At 38.1% G+C, this 19,947-nt stretch overlaps 1 protein-coding gene across 4 annotated transcripts in view; it reads right to left on the bottom strand.

Moving 5' to 3' along the window:
- The window catches only part of phkb (phosphorylase kinase, beta), a 75,534-nt gene that overhangs the window by 16,824 nt on the left and 38,763 nt on the right, over positions 1 to 19,947 (bottom strand). For all 4 annotated transcript variants that reach the window (XM_065289312.2, XM_065289311.2, XM_065289313.1 and 1 more), the window contains 4 exons: positions 19,753 to 19,911; positions 14,957 to 15,051; positions 1,031 to 1,086; positions 256 to 349 (listed from right to left, as the gene is read on the bottom strand). In XM_065289312.2, the coding sequence (XP_065145384.1) occupies positions 256 to 349; positions 1,031 to 1,086; positions 14,957 to 15,051; positions 19,753 to 19,911 (404 nt within the window). The remainder of the gene's footprint in view (positions 1 to 255; positions 350 to 1,030; positions 1,087 to 14,956; positions 15,052 to 19,752; positions 19,912 to 19,947) is intronic.

Here is a 19,947-nt window from a genome sequence, read left to right as displayed (position 1 = left end):
AGTCAATTTAAGGCATATTTTGTCAAACTGATTGAATCCAAAGTGTTCTATTTAAGGTTTCAACCATGCTGTAAATCTGTAAGAGCGTGGAAAATGACTAGCATGAGTAATGTGTGCTAGCCGGTCCAGGCTGAATGACCTCTTAATAAACTGATTAATCGTTTAATTGACTGCATGTCACAGACATTGCTCAGTCTGGTCTGAAAGATTAGTTGTTGTTTAGTTTGATTCATGATCAGTTGTATCCAGTATTACCTTCACAAGTTCTTTCTGGGGCCAGATCTGAATGGGCTCCACCTGCTGCGGGGTCTGAGTTTGGATGCCATACGTGTTGAGGAAGACCTGCAGTCTGAAACACAAGAGCAAAACTAAAACTATAGCAACATTTATGTTTTTACATTTTTACAAGGCCGAAAAAGGCTTGCAGTCTTATTGGTATGTTTCTGATGGTGCTTGATTTCGTAGGATCACAGCTTATTTCATTCCCTTATTTTAAACCACTTATTAGGTTGGCCGGTCTATCTCTCTGTCTGAATGTCTGTCTATATACAAAGCTTTCTGAAGCTAACATTCAAAAACCAACCCTTATTTTATTCAGCATTTTCATTTAATGCCATGATCATTTAAATAAGTGACAAAAGACTTCAAACTAATTCCAGTGTACCATTCACAATGTAACTGTCAAGTTACTTTAATATTTGAGCAACGCTGTTCAAGCTTTGCAGAGAAGGTTAAAAGGAACTGGCTGCTTTAAGTGATACCGTTGAAGGTGCCGGTGGTTGAGTGGAAGTCCTGATTAAGGAATGTGTTGTAAATGAGTGGAGAGGTGGCTTAAGTGCCGGGGTGAACAATGTTAAATGAACTGCAAAGCAGGACTGGCTGGGACCAGCTGGCCACATGACCTCTTTAACCTCATACGCACACCAGAAAAGGTTTAAATGAGTGCGCTGATAGATGAAGGCTACAGAATAGCCTAACAATTAGTGTGCACACATCAGTTGAGAGAAAGAGACGTGAAAAATGTATTTACCTTTGACTCTCTGCTACCAGTGCCACATGAATGACCACATCGTTCTCAATGGGACCCTGTGGAAACAAGCACAGAAGACAATATTGGAAAACTTGCGGTCTCGACGGAAAAGCAAGGGCACGGCGTGAAAAATCCATTGTCTGTGAGTGCACTGAAATGTAAGACCTTAACAATAAAAAAGTGTGAACTGTTATAGAAAACAGAAGAGAATCATGCCGACTGGGTTGCGAAAATAAAACACAAGCATCAGTGACCACATTAAAATACATCTACATACTGTTTGAAGAAAAGTAAATGGATATTGGCTGGATATGATACAGGCTATTAGGTTCATGTGTATACATTGTACTTATATAATCATAATACAACATAAGTTATGACTTAATACTGGAATATTCCTGTGAATGTAAGCACATTTAATCAGTGTGAGAGAAAGAGAGAGAGAGAGCAGGCAACGATTGGAGAAAGTGGAACAGAGTCCCGATTCTTTATGCTAGCTCATTACAGCTGTTTGAACTGGGTGATGTAGTATTTCGCTGTGATAATGAGATGCTGATTGGTAAAGGTTTAGGTTGGGTTATATCAATCATTGGCTAAAGCCCTCTACTTACACATAGAGGACACATGCTACACAACCCAGCCTCCATTAAACCTTCCACAGCCCAAATCACCAAAACTCTGGTGCATTTCAAAAGGCTGATTGAAATATACAGGACACACCTGTTGGGCGAAAATGGGCTTGGAAAATCAAATGTCAAGAAAGACAAATCTATCAGTCAGAGCCGGTAGATAGTAATGTATGTGATTGTTGGCTGTTTGTCTCTTCTGTTTTTGTTTGCTTCCCTGAAATAGGGAAGATAAGTGCTAAGTGCACAGGGCAAACCACAAGCTTTGAGTTAAATGACATATTGGCACAGCCATTTTGTGGGGGCAGCTCGGTGAGTCATCACACAAGTTGATCATCAGAGGCTATACTTTGTAATCTGGCCCTGTATAGACGGTATCAGCAGTAACAATATAAACAAGCCACTGTCGCGGTCCGCACGTAACTTCCGGTAAACTCCGCTAATAATAAATAACAACAAAGTACTTTAAACGTAGTTTATTTATATAACAAGCAAAAAAACAACACATAGATTACCTAGGTCCTAGGATACCAAAACATTTGTTATTTTCGACAAGGCATTTGTTCAAGAGATCAGTTTAGCAACTAGTCAGACCATTAAAAAAACGAAACCGGAAGTAAAGTTCGGATCGAGAAGTGTATCACGTGCGTCCGATGAAACCGTCTATAAAGACTGCAGAGCAGAGGCCTATTTTGTTTAGGAGGATGGGAGCAGTTTCGAGATGCTCTTGATGGCAGGAGGATTTCTGATGAATCTGTTTCAGGTGCAAAAGTTTTCGAAAAGTCAAAAGGTGTCCGTAGTTTAGCCTCAAGAGTTCAAAACAATTGGGAGCGATAAAAACCTTTAAGGTTAAGTGTGTCATTTACGTCTCCACTAGTGGCACTAAAAAAGCAGCAAAAACAATCATTATTTTTCAAATGCTACAGTCCCTCCTTGTCCTGCCTACCACAGCTTGGAAAAAAGGCAGTCCTACCAAAATTCATTGTTTGGTTAAGCCAAAAGTTATTGGTATTTCAGACCCCTCAATCAGACACAGTAATGTGGGCATCACACAGTACACTTTTTGGGAAATCTACATATGAAAGGCTTACATAAAGTATATAGATGCCTCTGCACAGTAACAGTATTTTCTGTATTGCATACAACTATCGTCAACATATGCCACATGATGTTGATAACCTTAGAAAATAACTTTACTTCGAATTTAAGTTTGTATAAAAAGATAAAAAAATAAAAACAAATGTGTGTACAGACATGGTGTTAAATAGGAAGCATACAGTATGTAACTGATGAATGCTTGCCCCATAAGCTTCCATTATAAGTGCAAAACGTGACACAGTCTGCAGCAAAAGTCCTTTTTTTGTGATTGTTTACTAAAGAGCATTATGTGAAAATATAACCTTGATATCTTTAATATTGACTAAGTAAGGCCATGTCAAAGATTATATTTAGTGTTAGAAAGCCATGGATATGGCTACTGTGATGCTGCTAACCTAATAATTAGTTTGTTGGTCTTTACCATTGATTTCACCGAAATCAAAACAACTGGGAGTGATAAAAACCTCAAAAGGTTAAGTGTGTCATTTACCCGCCACTAGTGGCACTAAAAAAGGCTGCAAAAACACTATTTCCCAAATGCTACAGCCCCTCTTGCCCTGCAGTCCTGCCAAAATTCATTGTTTGCCAAAAGTTATTGATTTTTGGATCGTTCCATCAGACAGAACAATGTTGAACCAAAATGACACATTTTGGGAAATCAACCTACGAAGGGCTACCATATAGTGTATGTGTAGATGTCTCTGGGCAGAGTAATGATAGTTTCTGTATTACACACACACACACACACACACACACACACACACTATCATCAATCATCTGCAACCTGCTGTGGATAACCTTAGAAAACAACTTTACTTAAAATTTTAGTTTGTAAGGATATGGAAGTTACGGGAGACCACAGCCACACTAGAGGAGTTCTCGTTGTGATCCTCCTTCCCTAGAACGGATTTTTGGGCATTAATCTTCCTTTGGTTTTGTTAGTTTGAATTGGTCAGATTTTAATTAATTAAGCGGTTGTGTGGTGTCTCCCTGTCTTTGTTGCATTCCTTGACAAAGAAACGTAACAAACCAAATAAATAAGAAAAACAAATGTGTGTACAGAAATGCAGTTAAATAGGAATCAAATGTAGTAACAACTGACATATGCTTGCCACATAGGCTTTTATTATATGTGGAAAAACCTGACCCAATCTGCAAAAAACCCAGCTTAAGTAATTTTTGTAATTGTATACTAATTTAAAGAACATTATGTGAAAATATAACCTTGCTATCTTTAATATTGAGTAAGGCCATGCCAAAGACTGAATTTAGTGTTAGAAAGCCATGGATCTGACTACTTTGGTGCTTCTAATCTAATTAGTAGTTTCTTATTCTTTACTAGAAATTTCACATTATGTGTCACAAATGTCAAGTCATTTCCTGATTTTCCAAATATGTGCCATACATGTCAGGATATCATAATAAACTGGGATAAAAGAGATTATTATTTTTTTTAAATTCCACTTCAATTGCAATATTCTCATCTTTTCCTGGTACAGTATAAAGACATGTTTTTAAGGAAGCCTTACAATCAAAAGCCTTACACACCAGATGGTGTACAGAGTATAAGCAAAACTGGTCCGGTATGTACTAGTAGGAGACCCTCTGTGGTCTGCAAACTCCTGCAGTTTCTCCTTCTGCACTGTACCGAAACAGACGTTGATAAGAAGTGCATTTAATTATTTTCTCTGTTATCAATCAGTCAAATGATTTCTCTTAATAACGTGCTTCCAAAAGCCCAATGGATCTTATTTGAGGGTGAGCCAAACAGTCAATATTTACATCTTATAACAAATCTATCTTTCACCGCAACTTGAGTAGCATTAAGAATGTAAGACTGCGATAACTGTCAAATAATGAGAGGATTGGGAAAAATGCTCTAGTACCTTTACAGCAGGTTCTTGTACTTTCTTTTATTATTGGAGAAATATATACCATACAGATAATCTTTACAAAAAAGATCCTCCATATACTCACATACACAATATAGGCACACTTGCAAACACAAATAATTAGCTCACTATGCAAACATACCATCTGATGAGGTTCTTGTTCTTTTTATAGGGATAACAAAAGAAATACAAATTGTTCCTCCAAACAATATTGAATGGTAATGCATCACTGTACTGCACAATTACCATGTTCATACACCATGTTATATACACGGAATGCCAAGGTACTTGCAAATTTTACTTTTTTTTAAAGGGCATTACAATCACAAATAAACTTTGAATAGTTTCCTAAATGTATTTTAATTGGGGCTTTCACAAAGAAATTGAAAGCTTAATTTTTGGGAATATATATCAGTTACGTGTGAGCTTAATTATAAAAAAAAAAGGAATTTGTCCTCATAATCTTTAATCGAAAACACTAATCTCCTCCTCAAAATGATCTCTCTTTACTTCCGGTCACAAGAAATAGCGAGGGGACGGGCCCGGGAATAGATTGCATGATAATAGCAACATTCCAACGATTCAATGAATTCTCGATGGACGAATTCCAGTCCCATCTTTTTTCTCATTTCAGAAGCCGTTTCACTCAGTTATACGTCAAGACAGGGAAAAGAAGACATTCGCTACTTCTGTTTCATTGTGACTTTAAACATTAAATATTCAGATGTTGACAGTTCCAGGTTAAATAGTTTTAAGGTTAAGGCAGTCTGTACGGCGTTCTGCTTGTTGAAGAAATTTATATACATATTAAAGAGCTCCTATAAAAACTCCCCTTCAGCAGTTAGTAATAAAACTCTTGTAAAAGCAGCTTGTAGGAGTTTCACAAAGGTGGAAAAGGAAATTGGAAGTTCGAGCTAATAAAATAATACTACCGTCACTGCAAATAATATTAAATACAATACAGAGGTCAAACTGTTCAGACCTTGCGTTAATATAATACTTACATTTACACACACATCATATATGACCCTGGAAGAACCACGACATTGATCATGTGACAGTAATGATTCTGTTCAATTCATTTACATTTATGCAAGTGGCAGACTCTTTTATCTAAAGTGACTTGCATGCTTCAGCGAATCGAATCTACAGTATGACCTTTGCACTGCTAACACAATGCTAACACAGCCCAGTTAAGCTACATTCTATTCTATTCTATTCACCACCTTTTTCACATCCAGCTTCTGATAAATGAAACCAAACGTAATCGACTGCCCCTTGCAGACATGAAGTGAATAGAAGAGACCTGGCAGATGCTGGATAACACATTCCCATTTCAGTCAGCTAGTGAAAGGATTTTCCGCCAAAAGGCAAAACTATTAACTGATATGAAGTGCTGCTTTTATAAACATCTAATGCTCTCTTAAGACTCAACATTTTTAAGTTGTTGTTGTATTGACGCAGCGAGATTGTTCTCAACGTTAAAAAGCCTGCAGCTGGCAAGTTCAAAAACGGTTAGCATTTTTAGGTTGATAAAGCAGCCAGTTAAGCCGAGAGATGCAGAGGAAAAATATGATTTATACAAAAACACTTTCCAAGTAGAATGGAAAAAGTGCTTACTTTTTAGCCTCCATTCCACATCCTATAATGGAGTGAGGGGGCTCCCTATGCAACACCTCAAGTCTGGCCACAATCACCTTAAAGAAATTGAAAAGGTTGAGGATTGGGGTTTCGAGAAGGTGGGAGTGTAATTGTGAACAAAGGCTTGCTGCGAATTCGATACACATCACCCCTCTCTGGACGGACTCCAGATATATTAGATCTAGTCGGCAATCCTTATGACAAGAAGAAAAAAATCAATTTATATTAAACCGAGGCATGTGAAAGCCTCTGGAGTTTGGTGCTAGTCAGTGGTGTGTAATTCTCATAAAGATGCAGCGTTTGCAGTGAGAGATGATAAGCAGGCTGATTACCAAAAACCGCAGACCTACTCTGTAGGAAAGGTAATGTGTTTCCAGCCCCTGTTAATACACAACAGGCCTCTGTTCAAAATGAGTTTGAGTTATGAGAAAAGGTGAAGGAGTGCTACAGTAAACCTGCTTGCACAGCTGTCATACCTGCATCGTCACCAAAGCACAATAAATACCATTAAGTTCAAAGGTACTGGTTTTGGGGTGAAGTATTGATCTTCCTCTAAGAGAATATTAGTCTGGATCTTATGGAGCGGCCTTGGACTGGGTTGGTTGGTGCATACTAGTCTAGGTTTTAGGATGGCTGTTATTGGTCTACTGTATGGCTTAGCTAGCCTATTTTTTCTGGTCAAGTTCTAGCACTGCTTTGAACGCTGCCATCACTAACAAGCATTTTATTTTAGGAGTAAGCTAAAGACATTGCAGCAAATGACGTACCTATAAGCATCACTGACCATTCCTTCTGGTACTCGCAGGGCCAAAACAACATCCTTTCAGTAAACACAAGCCATTTGGGAGTTTGGTTGGACCTAATCAGGGAGAACCATGCATGCCCTGCCTCTCACAGCCGCATAAGCACACTTAAACATACCCTGTTAGACAGAAAACCAATGGGAATTGTTATGCACAGACATCACCTGTTCTTAATCAAAACAAATTCTTAAAAAAGCTCCTGAGAGATAAAGCAAGCTACGTGCAACCAACAGTCAAATACAAGCAGCATAGTTTGGTTCCTGTAGCTTAATAGGGTAAGCATTAAGTTAGCATCCCAATGGTCATTGTGGGTTTGATTCCCAGGGAAACATACATATTGAGAAAATTTCAGATTTAGGCTTTCTTCTGCTGCATGTTTTTAAGTTGTTGGTCAATTGGACACCAAACAATGCTTTAGTATTTATTAAGAAATAACAGAAAGGTATATGTTTAATGCCAAGGAAAGTGATGTTAAGGCGTCATGGCGACACTTGATTTGGATTCCCATATTCTAAAGTCTGGAAGTACAGTATAATAAATGATTAAGTGACACATGAGTGATATTTTCACCTCTTCTGGCTGTCTGAGATAAACCTCCAACACATCTGTCACTCCTCTGCAGACTTCTGAGAAATGACTTTCAGCTCCATCAACAAATATGTTACTGCAAAGTCATGAGCATGCAATCCTGCCAGCTCAAACACACGGCCACTTTGTTTTGCTGTCTTTAATATTTTCGACTCGTCATCGCTCTCTCGCTTTTCTGCACTCTGAAGTGCTTTGTTTGTGTCTGTTACTACAGAGGTGGACAACCCAGGTGATTTCGGAACACTCAGTTCTATGTGTGTATGTGAACGTGTGCAGTGTGACGGCCACTGGAAATTTTCTATTAACCTTTTCAGGGCTCAGTGATCACAAAGTCTCTCTCTCTCTCTCTCTCTCTCTCTCTCTCTCGCTCTCGCTCTCGCTCCGTCCCTCACTCTCTCTCTCTCTCTCTCTCTCTCTCGCTCCGTCCCTCACTCTCTAACACACATACATACACTGTATTTTTTTTTTCAGTTTTTTATGGGGACATTACATAGACATAATCACTTTTATACTTAAATAATTGTATATTCTATTCCCTTCCCCTAACCCAACCCAACCACTAAACCCAACACTCACAGAAAACTTTCTGCTATTTTTATTCTGTATGATTTATAAGCTTGTGTCCTCATGGGGACCAAAAAATGTCCCCACAAGGTCAAAAAATAACTGGTATTACTATCTGTCCTACAACATATTGATTACCAGGCACACACACACACACACACACACACACACACACACACACACACACACACACACACACACACACACACACACACACACACACACACACACACACACACACACACACACACACACACACACACACTTTTTAAGATTTATGATTAAGGACCTTTCATAGACACAACTAATCATATTTAATTATATTAAATATAAATAACAATAATTTTATTTACAATACTCTGCATGAACCTACTAACGTTATTTAAAGAACACCTATTGTCCGATTCACGTTTTTTACATTTCCTTTGGTGTGTAAGTTTGTATTAGTACATGTTAACGGTAAGCAAAAGGTACAAATCCCAACTGTAAATGATGACACCGTTATCGTCTCCAACGTAAAGCTGTTTTCTTGGACTACAACAGTTTACTTCCTAGAATAGGCTTTATGCCCGGCTGCACTACTTCCTGAACTTCAGCCAACTCCTTGTTTCCTGTCTGCCATTATTGGACAAACTGATTAATCCAGGTGTGTCTGATTATTGTTGTTGTGACAACTGAGGTTAGGCACACCTAGATTAATCAGTTTGTTAGTGACTACGGAGGTCAGGCACACCTGGATTAATCAGTTTGTCCAATAATGGCAGACAGGAAACAAGGAGCTGGCTGAAGTTCAGGAAGTAGTGCAGCTGGGCATAACGCCTATTGGTGATGTAGACAAGACCGACGTTATCATAATTACTCCCGCTTCGGACTCACAGCCTGTAAGTTAACTCCTGTTAGCATTGCATTGTGACCAAATCTTTTAAACATGGTTAGGAGCGTCCCATTTCCAGCTGACGTCAGAGGTATTCAGGCCAATCACAGCGTACAGATTAGCTGGCCAATCAGGGACACAGAGCTTTTCAAATCTATGCGTTTCAGGAAGAGAGTGAAATCTGGAGCTACAAAAATTTACGGTATGTGGAAAATAATGTGTTTTTTAACCATAAACCATGCGAACACATTGTATTATACCAAACACACAAAATAACATTGTTTTTAGAAATGAAATAGGTGCTCTTTAAAGTGAAACATGAGCTTTTCCAATGGAAAGCACAATAGGGCTTGTTATGATGTGTCCATGAAACACTAAGTACAGAATTTGTACTGTATTGTGCATCTTCGCATGTCTCCCTACAGACTCCCGTGACATCTAAATACATGTCATCCGACCCCTGATCTCTCCTCACTGTTTGTAATGTCTTTATTTGTGGAGCGTATTCTCAACCCTTCAGGGTGTTTATGATGTGACTCAGCCGAGACATGCAGACAGGAGATTTCATGTGGAACCAGTATAATACACTCCTAAAAGTACAGTAGCAAAAGATACAGTCATTGGGCACAGCCAACAAAAACAATGGGACTGCATTTTGTTGGAATACATTTGTCCTAATGCATCAAATTAAATATGAATCAAAGTACTATAGCAAAGTAACTGCAAAAGGCATCTAACCCGAGCTCATGTTTGTGAGCGAGAGAAACATTTCAAAAGCTGTTTGCAGTGTTTAAAAGGCAAAACGATGTGGCTGCTTCCTGTACTTTGGCTGCTCTGCTGAACAATCGTTTCTAAATTTAAATGGCACTCCATCTGTGTTTTGTTGAAACGGGGTACATCCATCAATCAGAAGAAAAGGCTGTCTAATCTCTAAGCAAGGGCATGGTTCAGCATCAAGATCTGCCTGCACAAGGCAGAGAAAGTATGGAACACTTTACACAGAAGGAGAGTTTTGAAATATCTAAAGAACCTGTTTTTCATATGAGAATTTAAAAAGGTTATTTAAGGATGAGCTGTATATCAGATAAGTTCTGGATAAAAAATATCTATATGGCAATGGTTCTCAAACTTTTCGTTGTGTGATCCCCTTGTGTAGGGTGCATCCCTTGCGGCCTCCCCAAAGAAAATTTAAGCCACAAAACAATCTCAAACCTAGAATTTGAATTAAACAAAACAATAAAATTATACAATTTTGTGCTGTTGGTTAGTAGCCTTATTTTTCGGATATTTAATTGCACAGAATTTATGAATAAATGCATTTTTAAAAATGTCAAAACCTCCGGCACCATCTCACGCTCCCCTGTTTGAGAACCACTACTCACTAGTGGTTTTTTATGCATATTAGAGCTTGACAAACTTTGTTTTCATGAAGAAAAACAGCTGTGTGAAGATTCTTCAAAATTTGCCTAATGTAGGCCTATCTAAATTTTATAAACAATATGAGAGAAAACAATAAAAGTGATTTTTGGTTAAGTATTTCTTTAAATGGCCCCTATGGTCTGATTCATGTTTTTACATTTCCTTTGGTGTGTATTAGTACATATTAATTATATGCAAAAGGTATATACACCAAAATAAACGATAACACAAGTTGCCAAAAAAAATCTATTTTCTACAAACGAATTGTAGGCAACAGTTTACTTCCTGGGATTGGTAGTGTAGTAGAGAAGACCGACATTTTCATAATTCCTCCTGCTTCGGACTCAGAGCCTGTAAGTTAACTCCTGTTAGCACTGCATTGTGAGCAAATCTTTCAAACAAGGTTATGAGCGTCACATTTCCGGCTGATGTCAGAGGTATTCAGGCCAATTACAACGTACAGTTTAAGCTGGCCAATCAGGGACACAGCGCTTTTCAAATCAATTAGTTTTGTACAAAATCTGCGCGTTTCAGGTAGAAAGTGAAATCTGGAGCTACAAAAATTTTCGGAATGTGGAAAATAATGTGTTTTTTGAATCATAAACCACACAAACACATTGTATTATACCAAATACTAGGGCTGCACGATCACAGGAAAAATGATGATCACGATTGTTTTGCTCAAACTTTTGATCACGATTAAAAATACGATCATTCTTTTAGTGAAGAACTTCTGTTTACTTCAGTATTTTTATTACACTTTACAGCCATGTATATAATATTATATACATTTTATAGGCCTATATTATAAAATATTTTATTGTTTTGTAATATCCACAACTCCCATTCTCTTAGATCTTTTTAAAACATTTAAAATAATTCCGCAAAATTCCACATAGATTTTGCAAAAGAAATCCGCAGAAATAACAAAAATAACAAAAATAACTCCTTTCACAGATTCCTTACAGCTGTACGACTATTGCAGCAATTAAAGCAGTTCAGTTTTAACTGTCAAAATTATAAAATATATTTTATTTATTTTAGAACCTTTTTTGTTTGTTAAATTAAGGTTTTTGATACTGACCAAGCGGTTAGCGGCCGACAGCTAACGTCATGTTGAGAACTTGTTTGATCAAATGAGCCTCTCAAATCAACAATTCACTTGCCTACAATAACGTCTATATAATATATATATTTTCAGCATATAACAATGTTAGTTTAAATGTTTATTATCAATACACTATTTTTTTTATAAGCGGAGGGGGGCTGCTTTGTTGCTCGCAGACGGCGGGGTGCAGAAAAATAATGAATCAAAACAAAACTAAATAAACATGAAACGAAATAAACATGCAGGTTGCTTTACCTTACACATTCGCTCTGCATCAATTAAAATTCAAGGCTTTACACCTCATTTTTTACATGACTACAGAAAGAAGTCTTTTATAGATTATGCACAGTATTTAAGGTTTTTATTCAGTTCTCCATATTCCCCGATGCACTGAAGGTCCTGCTGCTGGCGGAGACGCTAAACACCGTTGTAACAGGTGCATTCTAAATGTGCGTAGTGGACTCGTGCGATAGGCTAAACGTCTTTCTTTAACAATTTATCAATGTCTCAACGTTTCTTTTAATTAAATTATTATATATAAAGGTGGAGAAGCCTAAATAAATCCAGAGGCCTGGCCGCATATCAACTGTGATGTTAAAATTGGTCCGAAACCCGACCCAATGGGCGTAAAAAGGCTGAAATGCAGGGCTCTAATATATATGTATATCAAATTAGAATTAAACTAAAATAAAAACAAAACATTTTTGAATAAAAAATGCCTATGATATGCCTTTTATGTGGCAATATTTTTTTTAAACCCCTTGCTGCTCACGGTGCTTATTGGACACATATCCTTGGCTAACTTACATGATACGCGATCCGTTATTGTTGTCTGTGTCGTGGATGGTCGGGGATTTTTTATGGTTGCGGCTTGTATTCAGCTTTTAAAACTCTTGATATTTCAGGTTTGGACGGAACAGGAGCACAGTTTGCACAAGACTCGTGACTTACCTGATCAACATCACTTTCCTCAAATCCGAAATATCCAAACAATGGAGTAGGCCTATATGACCCTTTTTAGGAATTAAACACCTATTTCTGCACTTTCTTCTTGTTGCTCTGCCATTATGTTCGAATGACTGTAAATCTCGTGATGCTAACGTATTTCTGCCTTAACACAGACTGCACTTGCAAAGAAACACTCCGTTTACTCTGACTCCGCCCATAACAAACACTTTGCTTGATTCTAGACCGTGTGTTTTGTGCTTGGTCTTTGCACATTAATCGCGACGATTGTCATTAATTAATCGTGGGGCACGCATATCGTTATCATGATAAAAATACGATTAATCGTGCAGCCCTACCAAATACATAAAATAATGTTGTTTTTTTAGCAATGAAATATGTGCCCTTTAAAGGAATAGTCTATTTATTTTCAATATTAAACTGTGTTATTACCTTAACTAAAAAGAGTAGATACATCCCTCTATCATCTGTGTGCGTGCACGTAAGCGCTGGAGCACGCTGCGACACTTCGATAGCATTTAGCTTAGCCCCATTCATTCAGTGGTACCAAACAGAGATAAAGTTAGAAGTGACCAAACACATCAACGTTTTTCCTATTTAAGACGAGTAGTTATACGAGCAAGTTTGGTGGTACAAAATAAAACGTAGCGCTTTTCTAAGCGGATTTAAAAGAGGAACTATATTTTATGGCGTAATAGCACTTTTGGGAGTACTTCGACTCGAGTCGACGCAGTAACACCCTCCCTCTCCCATTATGAGAGGGAGAAGGGGAGCGGACTTTTCAGGCGAGTCGAAGTACTCCCAAAAGTGCTATTACGCCATAAAATATAGTTCCTCTTTTAAATCCGCTTAGAAAAGCACTACGTTTTATTTTGTACCACCAAACTTGCTCGTATAACTACTCGTCTTAAATAGGAAAAACGTTGATGTGTTTGGTCACTTCTAACTTTATCTCTGATTGGTACCACTGAATGAATGGGGCTAAGCTAAATGCTATCGAAGTGTCGCAGCGTGCTCCAGCGCTTACGTGCACGCACACAGATGATAGAGGGATGTATCAACAATTCTTAGTTAAGGTAATAACATAGTTTAATATTGAAAATGAGTAGACTATTCCTTTAAGAAATCTTAGAAGGACAAATATAAGCTAAGAACATCTTGTGCATAAAAACAAACTGGCAATCTTTTTCAATCATGTACCGCATAACAACTCATAAATATTGTAAGCAGCAATAAGCAAGCATAAATATTGCAGATGCTCGAAAACAGGCAGTAATATATAAAAACCCTTAACTGACACTTTATATGGCTATATCCCTCCACAGTCACATACACACGCACGTCATGCTAACAAACAGCAGCCAAAGCTACATGCCTTAAAGCCTTTAAGTGCACCACTGATGCAAAACCGAAAAGACAAGCGTGTTGTGCATTACTGCGTAATATGAAGTGCCCTCCTTAAGAGTGCCCAGGCTCCTTTCAGTGTCCCATTCAGTGGTGCAACACTCATGAATAAAACAACTTCCTGCCCCTCAACACCTGCCCTCTCATCAGACCCCCATGATGCAGACTTGGGTTCCTAGACCGATATTAGTGAAATTATATTCATGGATTTAAATTTGCAATGATCTTGCTGGTGATATAAGCTGCATTATAATAACAATGATGATTTTAATGTGCATTTAATTTATTTATTTGGATATACTGATTATTTTTTTACATTTTACTTCCAGTATGGATGTTGTATCCAGAGGAATGATTGTTGAATAAAAAATATTAATACCTATTCTTTTCAAACTAGTTTCCAATTTCTAAGCAAATATGTATATATGTACTGTATTCTGTATGTATATACAACCCCACCCCATATACTGCAAATACAAATTCTGTATTCAGTAGCTAGGCAATATATTAACTTATAACAGAAAAGCATTCACCATAACAAGACCACAGACAAACAGCTTCCCGGCAGGTTGAAAAATCACATGACAAATCTAACAGACAGAAACCAGAATAAACAGATGCTGTATTGAAGAGATACTGTAAACTGGGACAGCAGAGAGGGCTTACTGTTCGCTAAGAAACAGCAGTTGTCTGGAGGTTTCTCTTATCAAGAACACTGTGGTCTGCCTTTGAAAACTAACAGATCTGCAAGGAAAAATGTCAGCTGTGGGGGTTTAGACTTGTGTTAATATGGAGATGTAAGGACTTCTGCAAATCCCTGCTGCAAATAATAAATGTGGCTTTGACACAGATTAAAAAGACACAGGCCTCCTTCACCTGTACGTATGCTGGATACATTTTTGCAGTCATGTAGTAGCACAGAGAGTGGCACAAGGCAGCTTACCAAATTGGAATATCGCATACTGACGTTCCTCTGATCCTGCCGTGGCACATAGCGATGGATGGGATCGATGTCCTTAGGGCTGATCAAATCATCCGCTAACACCGCAAACACAAAACAAGGAACAATTACTGTTTGTCAGTTCACATGAAATATAAAAAATACTCTTCAAAATGTGAATCAGAAATCTTTTTATCTAATCTCTTAGTTTCAAACTAGCATGTTCCTCTAAAGACACTGGACTGAAAAACAAGCCCTTTTCACAGAATACTAATGTGCAGACCCTCACAGTGTGGTTTATACCACAACGCATATACTGCCCACAATATTAATTGAAGTGGACGTGCAGTAACATTGCTAAAAACACATTAGGCCATGTTTGCAATGCCTACAGGCAGATATTTTAGTCATACAAGACTAAAGTCCTATCTACTTGAATGGGGAAAGACAGAGCTCTTTCAAATTGAGCTGCTAAAATCACAATTAAACAACTTTTAAAAGCCCCTTTGCCAGAAAATTGTAAGTCTTTATTGACTGATGATTGGTTCATTTAACTAAAAGGCGGTACTTCTGTTGCCAGATCAGCCATTTTGAGTGTTGCATTTCCCAATTTATAGTAATAGTAATGCTCAATCTTGTTACATTTATTATTTTTGGTACAGCATATAATGCTGGGCTTTGACAATAAAGTAAACCCTCAGTAAACCAGTAAACGGGGTAAGTGTCAAAGAGGGGCTGATTCAAATCGGTTAATAGTTCTTGATAAAAAGTCAATAACAATAAATCTGACTAAACATTAAAATTAGAGATGCACCGATATTACATTTTCCCACCGATAGCCGATTATTTAAACTGATATCTGCAGATACCGATAATTTAGTTGTTATATTAACTTGCATTAACTAAATAATTCATTCAAATGATGACGATTAATATTGAACATTAAACTAGATGTGTTTCTTTACAATTTCTATACACATAGCTCAAATTCATTGCATTTTCATGTTCTCTTTTGATTGACATGATATATTGGCCATGACTAATCGCTAGGGCTGTAACGATATATCGTGTGTCCCATTAAAAAGACCTGTCTAAAAATCGATTCTTCATCGCAAGGCTGCGATTCTGTGTTTCATGCACAGCTTTTGGTCATTAAGAAGTCCTTATCAATCTAAAATCATTATGAGGCGGAGTCGTTTATAACGTGCATTTAAAAAAGCATGACTTATTAAACAAAATCATTCAAAATATTCTTTATTATCATGAAAATACAATCTGAAGAACGGCGATATAAATATTCTTCTAGACAGTTCCTGGAATAGGGTTTGTAATTCTACTTCTTCTCTGGCAGAATTGGAGTTTCTGCACGAGAGCACCCTCTGGCTTTTGGATGTGGCGGCATTTCACCGGAATTCATTTAAATTCATTATTTGAGTTCAAAACGTTACAGCCCTACTATCGGCTGTTTTGAAACTGATAGCCGTCAGTGTGAAAAATGGCTTTTATTGTCCAATACCGATTACTGGCCGATATATCGTTGCATCTCTAGGTAAAATGCATACTTAAAGTGTGTGTTGCAGGTTCTTTTTTTTACGAATTTGTGCAACTTGCTTGTGTGTAATAACCATTTAAAGTGTTATCCATTGTATTTTATGTTGTTGGGTATCACAAAACCCGAAAAAGTATGAAAAAGTACAGCGGTTTGCAATGATTCTCCTTTCCCCCACAACGCACTGTATGACGTCACGCTGGGGAGAGAATTTACCAAAGCCGCATTGAGAATGACTATAGAAAGACGAGTAAAGTACAGTTCTGATAGCGCAGATTATAGATAAATAGATAGATAGATAGACAGACAGACAGACAGACAGACAGACGGATAGGCTAGTATAGAGAGATAGGCAGACAGCCAGATAGCATAACGTTAGCATATCTTCGTGTAGAAAGTAAACAAACAATTAACATACTCGTGCATGCTGGCTTGAGGGGGTCCATGATCCTGCCTGAAATGGGTGTAACTTTATGCGATCTTCAGCACAAACGGTTTTGGCAGCATGTCTCTAATCCAGGAAGGTGAGTGAGCCACGTCACATCTGTTCGCGGGGACCAGCGACCCAAACGCACTCGCTTTCTTACAGCCAGTAGCGGAATGGCAATCGGCAGAGTCGGGACTTTCCCGGTGGGTCGATCTGATAATAGTTATACATTTCGAGTTAACAACACCGTCTGGCGGCGTGATGTGCGCCGGTTCCCGCAGCCCGCTGGTCAAAGTGCAGCCTCTCTGCTCAACAAAGTATATGAAAGTGCTCAACCTGTTCGGCACGTCCAAACATGTACAGGATTTATAAAAATACGGTGATCAATGAGCGGTTCCTCCTCAAATGGCATAGTCTGTCGTGATGTAAAAAGCCGCCGAACGCCTGTTTATTACAGTATGTATGCGGTCGGATCCGAGTGTGCTGCAGCTGCTGACTGCTGCGTATAAAATGATCGTGTGATTCGTTATAATCGCATAAACAATATAACAAAGCATCCTTTTATTTCACAAAACAATATATTTGAGATATTATTTGATAGACTAGTAAGTGTGGATAAAGGATGTTTAAAAATCTCTAGCCTGGTGGTCAGGACATGAATGGATCAAATCAGCAGATTTGCGAAGTTTTATTTATCTCCACAGATATCATAAATAATAATTAGCATGGTAACTTTGCAGTATAACACATTATATATTTCCTACGATGTATATATGATTTCCAAATTGTATACGTAAGTATTAAACAGCAATAAATGTCTCCTCTATCTCTATGGCTCTGGCTGAGGCTTTCTCCACTTCTCCCCAGCGTGACGTCATCGCAGAATTGCGTAAAAAACCGTTAATACCAAAAACGTAAAAAAAGTGTTCTTTAAGACCATTTTTGAGACATTTTAAAAATTATACACATATCTTGAGTGATTTATGTACCCATTAATCGACAGTGGTGGTTAACCTGCAACACGCCCTTTAAGCTAGTTTTAGTTATTTGCCAGTAATTGTGCTTGTGATGTGGGAAGAGGTGCAGGGCTGAATTTAACACCACAAACAATTGCAAACAATTACTGCAATTTATAAAACAGATTTCAGCTTGACCTGTTAATTAATAACTTGACTACCACCTCCTCAACTGTGTTCAAAGTGATTTCAGTTGTTAATACAAATGACTCTCTTAGTCTTTCCTTTGAGTGGGCTGAAGGATATGGAGCTAGAAGAGTCTCAATAAAGATAAATGCACACATTACATTCACATATGCACACACAGCATACACAAATGCACACAAAATTCACAAATGCACACACAAAATTTAAGAAGCACAGAAGATTCACAAATGTACACAAAATTCAGAAATGCACACAAAATTCATAAATACACAACCAATTCAAAAATGCAAACAACATTTACAAATGCACTTAAGATTCACAAATGCACAGGACAAGATTCAGAAATGTATTTCTGATGCACACACAAATATATCTTGATTTACAAACTGTTTTGGTCTGTGAACTTTACTGCATTTGTGTGTGAATTTTGAGACTCCCCTGACTTGGCTCGACACACAAATGCCTTTTTTTAAACAGGGAATGATCTGCAACCAATCAGATATCTCCCTTGTTTTAGCCAATCACAAGAACGCACCCCACGTGGGGGATTGTTTACTTATAAGCCAGTCACATGACCTTTAAGCTGGTTTGCCAACCGCCAATAAAACCAAAAAAGAAGAAGTAGTTTACACAGCGTGATATGCACGTGGTGCGGGCGCGAGCTAAAGTTAGCGCGGTGAAGTTCTGCCTGTCAGTTGGTTGGTTGAGAATAATTGCAGATTATTCACATTGATATTGTAATCACGATTATCTGTATTTGGTGTCCAAACATACGTCCGAAACGCACAAAAAATAAGCACAAATGGATAGTTGTAATTGAGGCTTTTGGCGATTATAAACAAGGAGATAACTAGCTAAACACTTTAAGTTCTACATACCGCTCCCCTGTGGTTGCCAGAAGCCATGTTGAGGTCTCAACCAACCAACCAACTGACAGACAGAACTCCACCGCGCTAACGTTAGCTCGCGCCCGCACCACGTGCATATCACGCTGTGTAAACTTCTTCTTCTTCGGTTTTATTGGCGGTTGGCAAACCAGCTTAAAGGTCATGTGATTGGCTTATAAGTAAACAATCCCCCACGTGGGGTGCGTTCTTGTGATTGGCTAAAACAAGGGAGATATCTGATTGGTTGCAGATCTTTCCCTGTTTAAAAAAAGGCATTTGTGTGTCGAGCCAAGTCAGGGGAGTCTCAAAATTCACACACAAATGCAGTAAAGTTCACAGACCAAAAACAGTTTGTAAATCAAGATATATTTGTGTGTGCATCAGAAATACATTTCTGAATCTTGTCCTGTGCATTTGTGAATCTTGAGTGCATTTGTAAATGTTGTTTGCATTTCTGAATTGGTTGTGTATTTATGAATTTTGTGTGCATTTGTGAATCTTCTGTGCTTCTTAAATTTTGTGTGTGCATTTGTGAATTTTGTGTGCATTTGTGTATCCTGCGTGTGTATTTATGAATCCTGTGTGTGCATATGTGAATGTAGTGTGTTCATTTATCTTTATTGAGACTCTTCTAGCTCCATAGAAGGATTGTGACTCCATGAACAAATAACAGAATATCTATGTAAACACTTTTAACTGTGTGTCTGTGTAATTTAAAGCAGCACTGACCCCTTAGATAAGCAAGTGCGCATGGGGATGGATCTGATACTTACCCAGCAGCTTAGCGATGTTATAGAGAGCCTGTCCACAGAGGAAAAACAAGCCATCCCGGCCTGAGTTGCTGGGGAAGCGCTTCTGGCTGCCATGCTTTTTTTGTTCAGCCTCCACAAAGTCGGCTGGAACGTAATAGTACTTTGGGATGACGACATGGCCTGTGTAGGATTAAATTAGATGCAATTTAAAGGTGC

Source organism: Paramisgurnus dabryanus, chromosome 2 (genome assembly GCF_030506205.2).
Source record: "Paramisgurnus dabryanus chromosome 2, PD_genome_1.1, whole genome shotgun sequence".
Lineage (NCBI taxonomy): Eukaryota > Metazoa > Chordata > Actinopteri > Cypriniformes > Cobitidae > Paramisgurnus > Paramisgurnus dabryanus.
This window is presented reverse-complemented; position numbering and strand designations above follow the sequence as displayed.